The 19,478-nt window shown below is 33.6% G+C and overlaps 2 protein-coding genes across 2 annotated transcripts; both read left to right on the forward strand.

The window, feature by feature from the left end:
• The first annotated feature begins 628 nt into the window (after positions 1–628).
• Positions 629–6,823, forward strand: LOC123561627 (collagen alpha-2(VIII) chain-like). Its single transcript, XM_053524346.1, has 3 exons — positions 629–1,095; positions 4,080–4,282; positions 5,841–6,823. Exons 1-3 carry the CDS (start codon positions 861–863, stop codon positions 6,048–6,050), a joined length of 648 nt encoding a protein of 215 aa, XP_053380321.1. The 5' UTR covers positions 629–860; the 3' UTR covers positions 6,051–6,823.
• A 9,077-nt stretch (positions 6,824–15,900) lies between these two features.
• On the forward strand, positions 15,901–19,368 carry LOC128548837 (complement C1q tumor necrosis factor-related protein 3-like). Its single transcript, XM_053524347.1, has 3 exons — positions 15,901–16,179; positions 17,286–17,488; positions 17,795–19,368. Exons 1-3 carry the CDS (start codon positions 15,969–15,971, stop codon positions 17,993–17,995), a joined length of 615 nt encoding a protein of 204 aa, XP_053380322.1. The 5' UTR covers positions 15,901–15,968; the 3' UTR covers positions 17,996–19,368.
• The last annotated feature ends 110 nt before the right edge of the window (positions 19,369–19,478 follow it).

The raw sequence follows: 19,478 nt of genomic DNA on the forward strand, positions 1-19,478 counted from the left end.
AAAATTTTCGACCGATTACGGAAAAGCGATAAACACGAAAAGAATACACTTGTCGGTCTAAGAAAATACCAAAAACAAATCAATCGTTTCTCTGCACATAATTTTATTTTAAGGAAATACTGCACGACTATCGTAATGTTTTAGCAGTATCTTTCAAAATGTGTAGTCTATTTTTAAGATTCATATTTTTTTCTTTTGTCTTTATTAGCACCTTTAAATTGGTGAGTGAAATGGTTAAGATTATCTACGCTTATCGTTGATTTCTCACTGCGCAGAAGGCGCAATAAACTCTTGTTTCACGGTTCTAGTTTAAAGACCTGCTCCCGTCCTACCTTTTAACATTAAATTGTCACTGAAAAGCATGAAAATCCTGACTAAAAACAGTACCGCCTGTCAAAATAGAGTCTATTTTATATTAAATTCTATATAAAATACCTTTGGTTTTGCGTGCAGAAGTCTGGTACTTGGTCGTTAACTGTTACCTATTGTAATCATGGGTTGCATACACACAATAGAATTTGAATAGCCGCGGAGCAGATCTTTAACAGGGCACATGTGTAACTGGATACGAATTTTCATTTAGTAAAAATACACGTTTCTCGTTGTTGTTGTTTTTTACACGATTATCGTTTTATGAACGGTTACCTAACGAATACTGGCTCGTTTCCCGAAATCGCGAAAATTTATCACGAACACCACTGTATAAGTTTGTAAATATATTGATAATTAACTGGATAAATAAACAAAGATGTGCCTTGCGTACAGGTATACTCTCAATGGATTTCGATTTGGATTAGCATCTCATCTTCTAAAGTTAACTTGGTATTGGTAGAAATATTCACATCATACACTTTATCACTATGTTTATGTGGATAACACCTCGAAACAAATATTACATAGCTTGGACTATGCTACTTCTGATTTTTTCTAGCAAGTCAAAATGTGACTATGAAGACCTCGAGCCTGGACAGTGTGTCTCTAGATTCGACTACGATTATAAAGTGATGCAGAAATTGTTGCAGTTTGAAACAAAAATAGAAGCACAGGCTAGAGAAATCGAAGAGCTGAGGCAGAGAAATACATGTTCATGTACAGGTATGTAAAAAGATTCAATTCATGAAGTATGTTCCATCTTGCTGTAGAATTTACCTGTGCAGATAATTTACAGTTCCACATAATTTTGTTCGTATATTAGAGGAAAAGCAGTTGTCAAGAACTTATTGCTCCTCAACTTAAGAATAACCGCTTCGGTAGCCTAGTGGCAGAGCGTTCGCTTCGAGTGCGGGGGAGGGGGTCGTGCCGCGTCATACCAAAGCCGTAAAAAAATGTACTAGTAGCTCGCTTGGCGCTCAACATTAAGAGGGTAGTGCTAGAACTGGTCAGCCCGGTGTCAGTATAATGTGACTGGGTGGGGTATCATGTCACGTGTCTACGGCGCGATATTCCAGTGAGGCAGCAATATAAAGTTGGGCATTGTGCTCACTGCTACAAGCAGACACCATCGTTTATATGACTAAAAAATTGTTGAAAAAGAAGTTAAACCCGAACACACACACACACTCAACTTAAGAATAGTATGGATTGCGACAACACTTGTCCTGATACACACTACGTATATTGCTGTACCATATAGCTACGTAAACAAACACATTGAGTGGAGATCTGTTATAATATTAACATTCGTTATTAATCATGTAAAGGTCTTTGTTCTAACTGATCAATTTCATTTTTTATTATTGAGAATAAGACAGTTAACGGCTTAAGTAAGTGCACTATGTATTTCAGATTTATTGAGAAACAATAAAAACAGGATGCAAAATAGATATGTGTTCTGTTGATATATATATTTTCATTTTTAGTTCTCTGTATTCTTTTCATTACCAATAGATAAAGACAATGATGTTAATTAATTCATGTGAAAGCAACAGTAGATATTTTCAACTTAAGTATGTAGCAGGGGTTGTTGGTGAACTCAACAATGTTTTGTTATTTATGTAGCTATAGCCTTTTTTCATTTACTGGACTTAGTACCAAAAAACTACGTAGAGAATAAAAGATAATGTAAGAACATGAAGCAGAAAAAATCAGAAACACGAAACAATATGAATTATAATACAACAATTATAGCAAACATAGAAATACACAGATTTCATAAATCATAAAATAATACTTCTATCACGGTTATTACTAAATATTAAACATATACAAATCAAATAGCGTACACTTAAATAAATATTAATAAGCTACCTAAAGGCATGGACTCTTTACAAAAATAATACAAATGCTATAATAAGATAGTTGGAATGAACTTGAATGTGTTCATTTATTATAAACCGATTCTCAAAAATGCTATATAGAAGGTAGTGCAGATGTAAGTTCCCGCCAAAAAGTGTGATTCGTGCAAAAAGCATTGCTGACCAATCCAAATCTTTTCTGTCTTAAGAAACAGGATTATGTGCACAGCTAGACACGATTGGACGCAATAAAGCAAACAATATTACGAATCAGAGTAAAGACAATATAAAATTATGTATGGTATGATGACTGTAAGAACATGTACATACAAATATAATTCAGACCAGTTGTAGAAAATTAAAAAAGTGAAATTTGAGTTCATATACATACATAAAATAATCTACAAATTTCTGCAAGTGACCTTGCAAATTAGACTGCAACCTTTATGGAAAAACACTGTTGGAAAGACTGAAGTTAATAGTTGCCCAAAGCTTGTATGTAAGAAAACATAATTTCATTTATTCTATAAATGGAGTGGACGTCACTGCTTTCATTCGTCATTACTGTGTACAAAGTGTTAATACTGAAAGCGCTTCGTATTGTACACAATTGCAGTTGTACATGTATTTCTTTCTAAGAGGCCTCCGTGGCCGAGTGATTAAGGTCGCTGACTCTGCATCACTTGCACCTGATGGATTTTGGGTTTAAGCCTCACTCTTGATGTGAGGAAGCCATCCATCTTGTATACGCAAGGTCGATGGTTTACGGAGAGGCACCTGGGGTATTCATCCACCATCAAAGCTGGATAGTCGCAATATGACCTATAATTATGGTGGATGATTTCTGCAAGTGTCGTCCTGTCGTTCTGGCGCCCCCGCCATAACGAAAGAACGACGTTTTCCTCTTTTGGCGTTGCCTCGTTCTGTCGTTCTGACGACGTTTTTAGGGCGCCGTTTATAAGTGTCGTTCTTTCGTTCTGTCGAGTTGCATTCTTCTTTTAATCGTTTTTCGGGGGCGAAAATAGAGAACTTGATGCAATTATGATTTTACACATCTTATCTTTCTGTTTTATGGCACATTTGTCAAAAAGTCTTTGTCACGTATATCAAATACAACAAACTCCAATATGTCTGTGTGAAGTTATTTACATTTTAGAAACAAAAATATTACATTTTTATACAATCTTGCCAGGCATACGAATGTTTTTGACAACACAGAAAATGACCTAAGATGACCTTCAGCTTTTCCCGAAAGTAAAGAAAATAAACTCGAAAACGAAAGTCGCATTTGCATTAGTTAATAGCCAGAGACCATGCGCAGGGATCACCCCGTCTAAATGTATACGCGTGGACATTTCTTCTTCTTTCTTGGTTAGGAGTTAGCATTTTCTAACGATTTGAAAATGCCTGGGCTTTAGCACAACATGTCAGCTTTTCATCCATGAAAACATATTTGCACTCGGAATAAACACAAATTCAACAGGGGTCCGTAACGGAGTAAAGGTATATGAAGATTTTTAGAACTTCTTCAGATTGTTCAAAAGGTCCTTTTTGGAGTTGTCTAAAATTGTCAGTATATGCTACGGATTCAAGGAAAATTTTCAAAATAAATTTCATGTAATAAATGTTGATTCTACGGAAGCGTAAAAAGGCCGCTAATACGTTTTATTACGCTACGGTCGCGGAAAGGATATGCTTTTTTTCTGATGCTCAGAAGGTGTATTTTATTGCTCATTTGTAAAAACTCTATGTCACTTACGTTTAATATAATGATCTCTAAAATGCTTGTCTTATTTATTTTCTGCTTCTGTTTTTAAACAAGATGTTAAAATATGCACTTTTCAGATTCTCAGAAGGTTGCTTTCATGGCAGAGTTGTCAAAAGCCATCATTAATCCGCCGACTGGTACAATTGTTGTTTTTGATATTGTCCATACGAATGACGGAGATGGCTACAAACCTGGACCGGGGATTTTCATTCCTCCTGTGACTGGCACATACAACATAAACCTTGTTGCAAGTTCGGGAACAAAATTAGCTTCAGAATATGTATGTTAAAACGTTATCATTTTGTATTTTATTATATGCCTATTATTAATTTTGTCTATCATACATCTTTTATTTCACAAGTAAATATGAACAGGCAGAAAAAATCCGTATTGTACCATTTGTATTGTAAGTTGCCGGACTACGTTCGTGTAAAATGCCTGACCCGACACAGTTCTATAAAAAGTGCACACAAAAGCTTCACTCATTTCTATTCTAATATCAACAAACATTTAAGATTTCGTTCGATACCAAAACAAGAAACAAAAAGGTAGATAAAATATATATGTAATGAAAGGGTCATTACAACAGTAGCTTAATCTGGGATTTTGTATTCGGCAAGGACACATCGTATCCGGCTCGCGCCTCGTGAGATCTGATTTGGCAAAATCCACTGGAGTCGAATACGAGAAAACGTAATTTAGCGTCTGTCATTTTAAGATATTCAAACTAGGCTCTTGAAGAGAACAATATCAGAAATACCGAAATTGTATGAATTGATAAAATGAATACGGTTTTAAACATAAATAATTGAAGTATGAAATTATAAACAATTATAGCAAAACATGAAACTCAAGCTTTTTTAATTATTATAATTATTTTTAACAATACGAATGTACGTCGTCAAGAAACGCATTTTGCTGTTTTACAAGGATATAATTTAAAGCCTGATCGACAAGACAATGCAGATTTTGATAAAATATACACTTGACATTTCGACACTCTCTCCGATATCTCAAAATGTGCGCATATTTCTCAGCGATTTTATTGGTTCATACAGACATTATTGTATTTAATTTTGCTGGCATACGACAAAATAAAAGTTTTCTTGAATTAAATTATAACTCTCCATCTTTTTAGAACGTATTTTTAAGTGATTATACGTATGTATAATTGTATTTTCCTTCTTTGTCATATTTAAAAATCAGCTATACTTGGAAGCAATGATTGTGCACAACGCATACACTCATATGCACTGTTTGTATAAGCTTTCTTTAAAAACATTCAGATGCCTACATTTGGATTTGCGGATAAAGATTAAATAACATGTTATAGATCTGATTCTTTACACGTTTCTACGTGTTTTATTTTAAATTTCTATATTCATTACGCAATGATTAATTGCAAATCTCAAAATAAGCAGTATTTAAGGAAAACATTTCCTTTAATGAATAACCATGATTAAACGCGGCGCGATCGAAATAGTGGGTGTTATAATAAACATGTCAAAATTTCCACTTAGCTGTCAAAACAATTAGTTGTTAAATAACAAGGAGGAACGTACGTAGCCGAATGATAAAAAAACCTGGACGAAAAGATGTAACCGGTCAGTTTGCATGTGACTCAATTCTGAAGCTATTTATAAAAAGAAATGCGAATTTGACTTACCACTGACCGAAAACAGAAAGCTTAAAACTATTTTTCATATTTCACATTTCTTACGTTTTCAAATTCAGTCTTCATAACTAAACATTTGATCGATCATTTATAGAGCGATCAAAATAACTACATTTAAACTATTGCAGTTTCCTTCAATATACATACATAATTTATATTTCAGCTTCATTTATACATTATGCACAACACGACAAAGGTTGGATATATCTTCCTAGATGCAAATTCAGACTATTCCTTGATAAGATCGACGGCAATTGTCCTGGAACTGCAAGCTGGCGATTCCGTGTTTGTTAAAGTTGGAAACAGTTCACCGAGAGGAAGACTTGAAGGATGTTGTTTTCATACACTCTTTAGTGGTTTTCTGATCAGATAACACTACGCAATAATTAACACAGACCGGTTATTTGTCTGACACTCAAAAGTAAAATAATAAAGTATGTAATATTATATATCTTAAGGGGGTAGAATACCTTAACACTTGTATGTGCGCATGCCCAACCGGAAGCTAACGTGACGATGTACGACAAAATGTACGACAAATTAAATGTGTTTGACCATTTATTCTTCTGAAATAAAAATCATTAACCTGTCTCTGATCTGACGCTTTATGGTTCAATAATGCTGAAATAATGAATAAATTACCACAGAAACGCTACAAAACATTGCTGCCTTTAAATGACGTCCTGGACGTAATGACGTTAAGTGTCAGTTACCGCGTCAAAGTGATAGCTTTTATCTTGAAAGTACGTAATTCTGAGCAGTTAGTTTGTATTTGAACTATTTTTAAACAACCATTTTTTGCCGAAATATTTTTACGAGTCTTTCACTCTGAATAATGATCAGTATTTTGCTGCTAGGTATAGAGCTACGACCTCCTTTAGTTTACTTATCTGTGTTATAATTTGCTACTTACATTTCGATTAAATATGTTTCACATCGATTTAGTTTATGCAGTTCTATCAACAAATTTCACACACATCTTCAAGAAAAGGTCATACATGTATTTCAAGAAATTCATTTCTTAGAAGTCATGATAACTTTGATAATACAATGGCGGCAAAATCTTTGTTATGAATCTTAACATATTAATTTCTTGTTATTTACTGTTTTCGTTAATTGCTATATCATACATTTGTCACATGTTTGAATATTAATTAACATAATAAAGATATTATTTAATCTATTCTTTTTGATTATCTCATTTTATGGCGGAATAAGTTCATGTGCAACATCTACGGTTGTCCTTTTGTAAGTTAACTAAATAATGAACAGATGTTGCATCTGTTTACTACGGAAATTTAATGAGGAAAGAATGAAAAGGTGACGAAACTCTTTTCCTTTCCAAATTCATCTTTTAGCAAATATTTAACAGCGTTGGATAGTTTGCTTGAAAATCATATTTTGGCTTTTTGTCTACTCAGTTTATATGTTACTTTCTTTTTCAACTGACTACACGCTACTGTACATAAATCTATTTATGACAATCAAACACTAGTTTGAAGTATAAATTTCATACCTGGTATACGGAATTAAAAGTGCTGTGTTCTGTCCAGTGAACTGTAAATGGGTCTAAGATTCTGTTGGTCTCTTTTCTCGTTTTATATGAGGTAGTTTATACTCGTTAGGCAAATCGACATTCTTCGGACGTAAATGAAGCCCAACTTGTACATAGCTTTTCGAACAAACCGGAGAATGCCAAAATTGCATTCAGAGAATACTGACCGTCATCTTAATATATGTCAAACTTATCCCTTCAACAGACAAATATTTGTCTCATATGCCTTCCACAAGAAGACCGCTGTCTCCATGATAATGTAATGAGCACACATATAGATTTTCCATTTGAACATTCTGACAGATAGCAATATATACACTTTAAATAAGACAATACTTGGCACTCTTTTAAAACCAAGAAAGTATATATCACGAATGCTTGGTTCACGTGAACGATTCCGATCAAACACATCCTGAGCGAGACATACGCAAAACAAGAAAGGACGACAAATAGAAGGAACAAGACCGACATACACGAAAACTCGACTTGGCAAATACAATTTGTCGTTATTTTATGTAAACGATACCGAGCTGTCGAGATTCACTTAGTCAGCACTACAGTCCACCAGAACGACACGAGTTTTCAGGTTTGTAATTACGATAGACATGCACAAAACTATCTCCCCAACATGTCAAGTTGACAAATACAGAGTTTCTAGTATTGTCGAGCTAGATGGTTGAAAACATGATAATATGGCAAAGAAAGGACTCAATAATGACATTTTCGTAGTTGCACATATGTATACTTGGAAAATAAATCTGCCAACTTGGCGACGTTTAATTACATTTCCGGTCAAAACAAGATGTCGGGGATTTTTTCAAGGACAAAGAGGAATTAACAAAAATGTAAGTTTCAAGCGAAGGTGGACTATTTTCTGGACAATTACTGACACAGAGTCATATATATGAATATTGATCAAATCCTCACCAGGCCAAAACTCTGTCAGCAAGAAACATAAACCAATAAAATGTCCAAACGTTCCAAGTATTGACAATATTTCTGAAAGTGAAGGTGAAGATTTTTACGAGGCGTGTGAAACGGGTGAAGATTTAAAGGTCGTTACCCCTCTCTCATCAATATACACTATGGCAAAGTTCAGGCAGGAGGATCTTAGAGAATTGAGTTTGCAACTGGAACCCATTCTAATAAAAGATTTAAAAGCTCAGCCCAGAGATGAAATTATCAACGAGTTAAAATGGGACATGCGTAGCATTGTCAACCAAAGAACTAAACATCTCCAGGATGAGGTGAGTTATCTGAAAACAGGACTATCAATATTAAAGGTGTAGATCCACTACTATATAAGTGTCCCACAATCCAATAAACAACTCCCGTCTTATCTGCTGCTTATCAGTGATTATGTAACAGTAGACTAAAAACAACTAAACTAAAACTAAAAACTTGCCTTTCTTCCTAAAAGCATGGTAAAATTTGTGATAAATTCCTAAATAAGTTTTTTTATTATTGAACAACGAACATTTTTCTTTTAATAAAGAAATGCCAAAAAATAGATATAATTTTTAAAGTTTTCACATGTTTATTAAATAAAGTTTGATGATAAAATACACTGTTCCCTCTTCTCACTTACTGATACAGGTAAAAGGTAAATTGGCTTTTCAATAAACAATGACCCCTGTTTATTGGAACCATACTATGAGAGTCATTAGCCCCCAAACAGAAGTTCCTTGGCCCACTGCCAAGATCTAGGCCTTTAAAAGCAGACTTGAAATCGTCTAGACTAGAACATGATGAACTGGCACAGTATGGGCGTCGTAGGAATCTAAATATTTCGGGAATTCCAGGCGATACGGGCAGGACCGATGAGGATATTGAATCTAAAATTGTCGAAGAAGCCAAGAAGAGGAATATACACCTCACAAGCAGTGGCATTGATCAGTGCCACAGGAAGGGTAAACCTGTAGATAACATAAATAGAAGAGTGATTATCAAATTCACTAATTCGAAGGCTAAACAGCGCCTGTCTTCTAGGAAGGAATTAGCGGATGGTATATTTGTACAGGAAAATTTGACTCCTTATCTTGAAAATCTGGCCTTCTATGCGCGACAGTTAAAATGAGAAAAATACATAACAAAATGTTAGGTCGCAGGCTGTAAGGTGTCTGTTCAGCTGCCAAATGAGAAACAGGGCCGAGTGATAATGGACATGGATGCGATCCAGGAGATTAGAGACAAAGGTTCACAACCCAGTTAAAGTGCATAGTTTGACAGCTGTCAAATATTGTAACATTTGTTTACAAATACAGAGTATTAATATGACATATATAGCGATAGCGACATGGTTCAGTACATATCAATCATGAATTGAAAATTAACCTTTATTATGTATATTGTATAGCATAGCGACGGAATTGAAATCGATGTATATTTGTCATATATACTACACCTTCCATGAACAAGAGTGATAACATCAATTAACATGTATATCCATTTTGTACATTCTTACTTATTCCTGTTTTCTTTGAATGTAAGAAGACTCCGTAAATCATTTCTTATTTTGGCACACTTACTCCTAGTTGGACAAGACCAAGGGAAAAAATTCATACGACAAGGTTATTGATTTTTATCCATAGTTTTATTTTACGTAAATATACGATATAACTCTGTTGCATTTCCCTCATATAATGTATTTGTCTATTTGGTTGTTGTGGTATCTTACACGAGCGAGCACAATATGCAACATTTTCACGAGTTGGCATAGTCACAAGTGCAAATGTAAGACATGGTTTTCCTCAGTGAAAGATATTTTGATCTTACTTGTGGGACAGGCAAACTTTCAAACTTTCTTTTGATTTAGTGTTTTGACTAAATTTACCTATCTTATAGTTATTTTATAGTTTCCTACCATTGAATTTTCACTGTAAAATATCAAATATATTTCACTCTAATATTGATGTTAATCAATGTTATAAAACGCTAAGTATCATCGCCTGTATGTCCTTCTGCATACTTACGTCTGTCTGTATTCCTGTCAATCTTGTAAATGTTTGTTATGTTTTTCAGCTATAATATTAATCTTGGTTTTTGTCAATGTAAATAGTTGTTATGTCTTTCAGCCCTTATATTAATGCTGGCTTTGTCAATGTAAAAATCACAATGCCTAGTACTGTTATGGATTATCTTTTTTTCATATCATTAACTTCTATTTGTACAAGGGAAATAATTCCTACGATAACAATTTTTCTTTTTGTAAGAGTTATTGATCTTTAACCATAAGTTGTGGCATTTGTATTGTGTTGCATGACTATCTTGCCTGTATGTCCGTCTGTATTAATATCCGTCCGCACAACTGTCCGTCTACATATAACGGTACGTCTGAATACGCCTGTATTCCTACTAGTCAAATGTTTGAAAATGTAAATATTTTGTCGTGTTTTCCTGTGTGTATGCATAAATGTCCGTCTGCAGACAAGTCTACACGTCTGAATAAGTCTGTATTCCTATCAGTAAAATTCTTGATCATGTAAATATATATCATGTCTCTAGCTATCATATTGATATTGTAGGTTTTTTTGTCCGCGTTTAAGTCACAGTGATAAAAACCTTTCTATAGTAAAAGAATAAATCACATTATATATGTATTAAAATATTCAACTTAAGTTCTGTCATAAAATCAGTGCATCAATGAAAAGTATTCCAGAAAATAGCCCCTTATGCATTTTGTCGTAGTTCAAACTACAAGAATGTTGTGATGTTGCTTTTTATTTGTGACTCATGTTTTCCATACACTTTTTCCATTTTTGTGACATTGGTCCATTGGTCGGTCTATCGAAGTACAATTGTTATACTATATCCATATAGGTGAATGATTTAATATCCTATAGATCAACCATTGGACTTTTCAACGTACGAACGCAGCGCATAGGTATAAAGTTCAGAATTGAGTTAAGAGTTTGCCAAGCATTCGTTACCTGGATTATAAAACTTGTTACACTGATCTCACGATTTTATATCTTTATGAAGTTTTTGTATCATAGTGTTGTTAGCAACCATTTTTCTCTATCAGCCGCTCTAGTAGTGTGCAGTGTCCAACACGGAGACACAGCCGTAGGATTTGCGGTGGTTGTTGACATAATATTTATTTCATATTTCTTATTAATTGCTAGAATATTATTGATTTTATCCGGCGATATCGAAGAAATTCCGGGACCTTAACCAGAACATCCGAAGCATAAGAAATAAATTTGAATACATTAAAACAAATTTTCTTGATTATGATATTCTCTGTTTTACAGAAAGTAAAGTGTCTCTTGATATTCAACACGAATCATGACTGCGCACTCTGGAGGTCTTCTATTTACGTATTGTCTAGTTATCACCCAGTAAGAATGCTTGGGGACTTATGGCATTTCTTGCTGGCGGTCGACTTGAGGTCCTGTAATCGATACCTGCATAATGAAAAATATTAAGTTACTTGTATGTTGACGATTTGGCTTTTTTTTTGCTTAGAGCCTTCAACTGGTATTTTAGAACATACAGACTGCGGGCATATACACTTTTAACCACGTATAAATAATGTTTTGTGAAACAGGATTTATAACTTTACAGGTATTGCAGTTTCTGTTGTTGTTCAGCCGGTTCAATATGTGACAGAAGGGTTGTACATTTCATTCTGTTTCATAAACAGACACGGTGAGATTACATTATAGATTCTTATGCTTCGGACTCGGCTTAGTTGAGTTATTTGATTATCTTATGATAAAATTGTCTGCCTGTCTGTCAAATCAAATGTCAACTTTTGTCATTGAATGAACTGAATTAAAATTTTACCTAAAGCCACTGCCTCTGTGAAATATTTACGAGCTGTAACGTTATAGCTAAAGTTGCAAATACCCACTTAAATTTCACAAGATCTGTTTAAATGTGATGAGCGAGAATGTCAATATTTAAACAGCTTTTTTTTCAGATATTTTTGAAACGGTTAGGAATAAGATAGTTTAACTGTGATGTAAACAGTCATACTGTATTTTATATTTCATTGTGCAAACTACAATAAGTGTTACAAAATCGTGACCACCTGTCGAAAGGATGTTATTTTGGGATGCTAAAGGAACGAAATGCCCAACAAGAAAAGTCACGTTCGAAAAACGCAGCTTCAAATTCAGCACATACATAGATGCGCACACGTCGAATACACACAGAAAAACAACGTACAATTCAAATAAATATCAAACCCACCAAGTGAATCCTTAAACACGCAATGGCAACAGAAGACATGTCAGGTAAACTTAACAATAGCACACCAGTGCAGAGTTTAGTACACCCGAAGCAATCATGCCTTAATTGTGATAAACGATACATCACATAACATGTTTTTGTGGTCATGACTTTCGACCAATTGTCTACTCAAAATCAAAAGGGTTCATCTACTGCCCAAATGGCAACGATTGAGTGTTGCAGGTCCCATTGCGCTCAAAATGTTCAGCAGTCACAATAATTTTGATTGAGACCTTAGATTCACTATCCTCAAAATAAAGAGTATTCATGCGCATATATCAAGTTTGAGGATCAATAACGATATTGAGCAAAAATGAAATTATTAACAGGCAGCGTTACAGACAGCTAGACGACCGAGCTCATCATATAATACGCATTTTCTATAAAATGCTCTAGTATATGTATAAAAAGAATCATAAACGCAAGTACTCAATGCTTTTGCAGAGGAAGAGAATCAAGTGGAACACCAAATACTTGCCTAAGTTTAAAAGCCCAAAATCCGACGAACCGGACCCTGTGTATTTCATGTGCCTTCTCCCCATAAAGAAATATTTCTATTAGACGTAAAATAGATATACAACTCAATTTAAAACAGTTCAGCATTTACAAATCTGCGAACCTTGACACGTCGTTTACTAATTGCAACCACTTTAATCATCGTGAAAAAAAAGTATTTTACTTCAGAAATAAGTAGTTGATAATTTACCAAATGCTTATTGATGAAAAACTGAAAATTATCTGTGAAAAACCTTCTGATCTAATTAACTGTGCAGAAACTTCAATTTTTGGTAGACCTTTCTCCGCCTTAAGAAGCTGGAAAAAATTACATAATGTGCAAGCATTTAAAGTGTTTCATTTCTGATGTAGTTTCCAAGGTTTGCATCCTGTTTTGTATAATATGCTACTCCTGAATCAATTATCTTATTTTCATAAAGCAAGCTCGTATGTATGTATTTGTTAACATCCGGTTTAAAGGTTTGTTATAAGTTCATTAGGTAAATATCTGATTGCTTGTTTTCTTTTGCTTATATTCGGTATACATATACATAAAGTTGTTGGAAACTTTTTCAGAAAAAATGGCCTTTGTAAGGTCATAGTGTTTTCATCCATGAAACACTGAGCATATATAACACTGGTATTGATGTTAGAAGGGTCTCTGCATTATGTAATAGCAGCGGACTGTGCACGTCTGCTCGGTATGTGTGCTTTTTTCTTCAAGCTGAAGTACTTACTATCATAAAAATATTGAAATCCATTGTTTAATGCAAATGCTTAATCCGGATGTTTTTTTCCATATAATATACAGTTTTTACTACATTGTCCTGTGAACCGATTCTAAAGCCACTAATGTTACTATTGTCTAACGAGTGAACATTTTTATAAAGTACATCTGTAAAGGTCAAGATAAGATGTTATGTTTAGAAAGACAATCTTTTGACACTTTTGTTTCCAACTGACTTCTTATTTTGAGTACAAGAGTGAGTTCCAATTTTTATCTCAATTACCTAACTTGTTATCTCCAGCGCACGCCATAATTATATCGATGTCGCGACTTTGTAACTCAAGTGCTAAGCTTATTATCTCGAGTGCATGACATAATATATCGATGTTGCGACTTTATAACTCATGCGCTGAGCTTATTATCCCAGAGCGTACGACATAATATATCGGAGTCGCGACTTTGTAACTCAAACGCTAAGCTTATTATCTCGAGTGCATGACATAATATACCAATGTCGCGACTTTGTAACTCAAGCTCTAAGCTTATTATCTCGAGTGCATGACATAATCTATTGATGTCGCGACTTTGTAACTCAAGCGCTAAGCTTATTACTAGTATCTCAGATGCATGATATATTATATCTGGTTTCTGTTATTGTTTTTTTTCTTTATCTCCGTCCATGTATAGGTAAGAGAATTCATATAATCAGCTGTTTATATAATTATTATGTTGACTTGAAATAAACAAAAAATGTATGCAGTGTAACAGGAAGACAAAATCAAAGGAAAATATTACTAGGAATGCATGTAAAAATGTAAAATAAGAGAGGAATATGTAAGCAAATCATATATAATTAATGACAGATTTCATTTCAGAACACCAAACAGTTTTGATACAGACATGGATTAATTGTGACTGATGAGAAACAAACAGGATAAAGTGTAGCCAGGAATAATACTATCCATATAGAGGTCAAAACGGCCCTTAAATGGAACCAGTCTACATTTTCAATATCTAAGGAACACATTTTTATTTTGTTTGCCTCTCAATATTGTTGTTTGTATCTAATAAACATTTTTTACCTTAAGAAATTTGATAAAGTAAGTAAATATTTATTTTTATGTAAACAGGGCAACTTTTGCATGACCGTTGCAGTTTAATTTGTCCGTTATGCAATGCCAGTTACCAATATGGCCTGTACCAAATTTTGAAATTTGTGAAACGTAACAAACGTGGATACGTTCGACTCAGTAAGTATGTTTTATTATGTAGGAATGTCTTGCTCTCAAAATGATCTGTTACGTGATCCAGACTATACCAGTTGCTAAAGATAATATATTACGTGCTCAATCAAGGGCTCAAACAGTTAGTCAATCAGTCCAGATTATAAAAACTAAAACAGTCATTATCTTTCAATACTATACCACCATACTTAAGTATCTTTCCGAATTATTTCCTATGAAAAAGGTCAGCATATTCTGCAATACATTTACCATCCATGCAGGGACATAAATAATTCACTCTGTTTAAAATTATTACCTCCTTGCTATTACAATACCATCATATAAAGTTAAGGAAGGTTACAGCCATATATCAGCTCACATATACTAAAAAAACAAAGAAAAATAAAAAATAAAATTAACACGAAAAAACTGGAATTTTCTCTGATTCTTGAAGTGCAGATAAAACAGCCTGCTCCTAAAATCATACGAGTGGAATAAACGCTGTATGAGGAAGAATGGTGCAAAACCTAATAAAATATTGGGTTAGATACGAATCATTGAAAAATGAAATAAAATAATAAAAATAAAAGAAGAACGAAACTCAAGCTATTTTGAATAAAACTAAATTGATTGATATATTGATTAACATATGAATTATCTACTCGCACGTTGAATCAAGCGCTTAACATGAAAGCTTAAATTCACTGCGTCGTTTAAAATTTCTACGAAAATCTAATTGGAAATAATATAGTATACTGGCCTTTATTTACAAATGCAGCTGAGTGTACCAAGGAAAAGGACAATGTCAACCTCCTTCTTTTAAGTTTTGTAATATTAGAAAGTCGTACTATAGTGTTGCTGTTCTAAAATATATATATATATATATATCCACGTTACACTTTCACGAAACAACTTCTGTAACATTTAATACAAATGTAACAGGTAAGATATTCTTGTTAATACGGGTTCCCACTAACATATATGTTGGGCTAAATACGCAAAATAGACTCTCAACCGATATAGTGGATCTAGTTCTTAATTTTTAGAAAATTCAACATGTTAATTTGGACGAAAATGTTAGGACAGTATCACTTAGCGTTGTGTGTCGTGATACTATTTTTTTTACCAAAAACGCAGCATTCAATTTTGATAATTTCGAGCCTGGTCAGTGTCTTTCCAAAATTCGACTACGATTATAAAGTGATGCAGAAGTTATTGCGATTTGAGAGAGAAATAAAGGAACCCAAACAAAGGAATGCATGTACAGGTAAGTGAAATATATAATTTTTTGCTTGCTGTTTGTTGCCCCAAGCAAGATAAGCGAATCTGTTGCAAGTCTCAAGGTCTCAGCTTTATATTAATGAACCAATTATGTTCTGTCTATTGTAAATAATGTTGTAGCATCTGGTCTGATAAATGTTTATAAATACACGATGTATGTCTGCTAAAAGTTGCTGACTCTTTTATAAGTGTACCTGATGCACGCTCAGAATTGTTGGATTCTCTAACTGTTGTATAAAGTTTAAACCAGCTGGTATTAATGTGTTGTATCTTTAATCATGTCAGATGTGTTCATTCTGAATTTTTATTTGGTCCCATCACGTCAAAAAAAATCTTCTAAATACAGATTTTTATTTTCGTTCAAATTACACTTTGCATTATAGTTCACTGAAATCATGTAGAATTTTGAAAGGATTTTCGGTCAAAACGAAGGCTTCGAAAGTCGCAAAGATGAATATCCTTCAGACAGCTCAATGACAGCTGGTTCTTAGCGTGCAAATGTAATTGCAATTGCTTGCACAGAAAGCAAAGTAAAATAGTCTCAATGAGATTTGACGGCTTCTGTCTTTTTCGTTGTTTTTAAACAAACATCCTATCGTAATACTGACCCGTCGAAACGGGCCGGAATAAATGACATTTCAGAATCAAAATAATATGACAGAACGGTAATACTCTTAATTCACACACATTGGATGGATTATTAGGGCGCAAAATAAATCATGCAACATCTAACCTCTCGAAATTATTCCGTGGGACGTGTAACCACACGCCGTGCTGTAATGTTATTAAAACCAGATAATGTCATGACGTCATGTATACCTGATTTTTATTAAATATTTACGCCAATATATAGTGTTTTCTCTAATATGCAGATTGTGTCATAAAATACATATTAGAATCGAAAAAAATGCAAATTGAATATATTTAAACAATTCGAATCGGTTATGGGCCGCGTAGAATAATTCACCAAATCTATCTTTAAATTGATACAAACGCATATTTCTTGGCAAGCTGATGGACTGTAACGATTCCCGATTGAGGCATTGCCTTATTTCATATTTAGTTATTAACAATTGTGATTTATGCATTTAGATACCAAGCATGTTGCTTTTATGGCTGAGCTGTCAGCAGACCTGGTTGATCCCTCTTCCGGTACTACTGTTGTTTTTGATAGCGTTCGAACAAATGTAGGTGACGGTTACAAATCCGGACCAGGGATTTTTGTTGCTCCTGTTAACGGCACATACAGCAAAAATATTGTTGCATCTTCTGGGACAAAGGCGGCGTCGTCAAATGTATGATACTTTAACATTAACTTAAACAAAGTTCAAGTGAACGATTATATACACGCAATAATGAAGGTTTCACGTAAAATGTAATTTTGCTATGTTCATTTTTTATATATTTTATTAGCAGCTGTGTCGTACAAACTAAGAAGTTTCAATCTTAAATAAATTTGACAGAAATGGCTTTTGTCGGTATAAAGGTCTTTGAAACGGCCAGTAAGTGTTAATTTGTCCACATGAAAGGATTTTACCGGTTTTTTTCCCTTCCTTACACCAGCATTATAATTTGCTTTTTTCATTTTCTCTGATTTCCAGCTTCATCTATACATCATGCAAAACAAGATACAAGTGGGCTATGTCTACCTGGATGATAACTCTGACAGGTGGCTACTAAGATCAACAACAGCTGTTTTAGAACTGAACGCTTCTGATACAGTTTTTGTTAAAGTCGGATTTAGAAGAGGAGCAGGAAACGTAGAAGCCGTGGTTTGCATACACACTTCAGTGGTTTTCTGATTAGTAAGGACTGTTAAAGAGCATGTGGAAGTTGTCACTGAATATAAAAACAAGGATGAATATCGAATAGGGAAAGCCACTTAAAGACATCTTATACTTAAACATAGTGCGCTATTGCCTTGCCACCTCACCATTTTAATCATTGCAATATGACACTGTAATCTTTGCTTTAAATGTATAATTTAATTGAAGCTAGATACATGTGCTAAAATTACAGACTATTTGGTAATCTTGTTGCTAATTTAATCTCAGTAATGCAGTACATACCGTAGGCATAGCAGTAATGATGAAAATATTACACCAATACTGAGCTACCCACTCAGCATTTAACGAAGATGGTGTGCAGGCAAACCCTTGTGGAGCATTAAAACGTTTATTCGGTTTGTACTTTGACGAGTTTCATAAATGTGACATCCTTGTATGTTTTCAGGAATGACAGTTTTAGCTTTGAATAAATAAATATTAGCATTTATGAGGTGATATTGGAAAAAGGTACTAAACATACCAATAGTAATATGAAAATACGCTAAAGTTTTGCACGCAAAAAAGATTCATACTAAATGAGTTAGAATGAAAGACTGTGTTCGTTCCCACAAGGAACGTTATACCAAAGAATTTTAATCATTTCTATCATATAAGCAACAATTGTAACATAAATTGTATATCTCAATATTATAACTAAACGCTCATTAATCTAAGGATGATACAGCTTTTAAAATGCAAACAAGTTACTTCTATATAAGGTACGTTATGGCGATAAATATATTTATTTTGACTTAATGTTTTTTTTTATAATAATCACATACAGATAGGTAATTGTATAAAGTATGAGCAGCAAGCATATTGTACAAAGTGGGATGTAATCATATTTGTAAACTCTACACTGCACAACTCATTTGAAAGCGTAACTAACTCTAGTTCTTGAGCTATGTAGTTTTATTTAACTTTAGGTTCTTGAGCTATGTATTTTTATATTACTGTTATTTTTAAGTATAAAATATTATTTTTCTTCCCTAAAAATGTATTTCTTTCCATAGAATCGATATCTACGAATGCATCTAAAGAATTATTGTTGAAGTCCATTACGAACCTTATTAAAAGTAAAGAAAACACTTACCTTGGCTAGAGAAAATGCGTTTGTTTAATCAATAGATGGTATCTAAAATTTCTTATTTCTTCTTAGAAACAATGACCAAACATAAAAGATGTTTTCAATATAGCATGTTAAAATATCAAAATAAAATATAATGTACCAACGTATCTTGCTTTGTACAGTTTTTCAATGAATACAAAATAAACTAGATCGAATGTGTACGTTCTATTTTGTTCGGTTTTTTTCTGGTATATTGTCTTCATGAAAAATAAAAAAAATAAAAATCTTCTAGTCCACAGTAATGTTAAAATCGTTTTAAAACATTCGTATAAGAATTACAATATTAAACTGTCTTACATACATTTTGACTATCGCATGGTACACGTTACA

Source organism: Mercenaria mercenaria, chromosome 15, assembly GCF_021730395.1.
Source record: "Mercenaria mercenaria strain notata chromosome 15, MADL_Memer_1, whole genome shotgun sequence".
In the NCBI taxonomy this organism is placed as follows: Eukaryota; Metazoa; Mollusca; class Bivalvia; order Venerida; family Veneridae; genus Mercenaria; species Mercenaria mercenaria.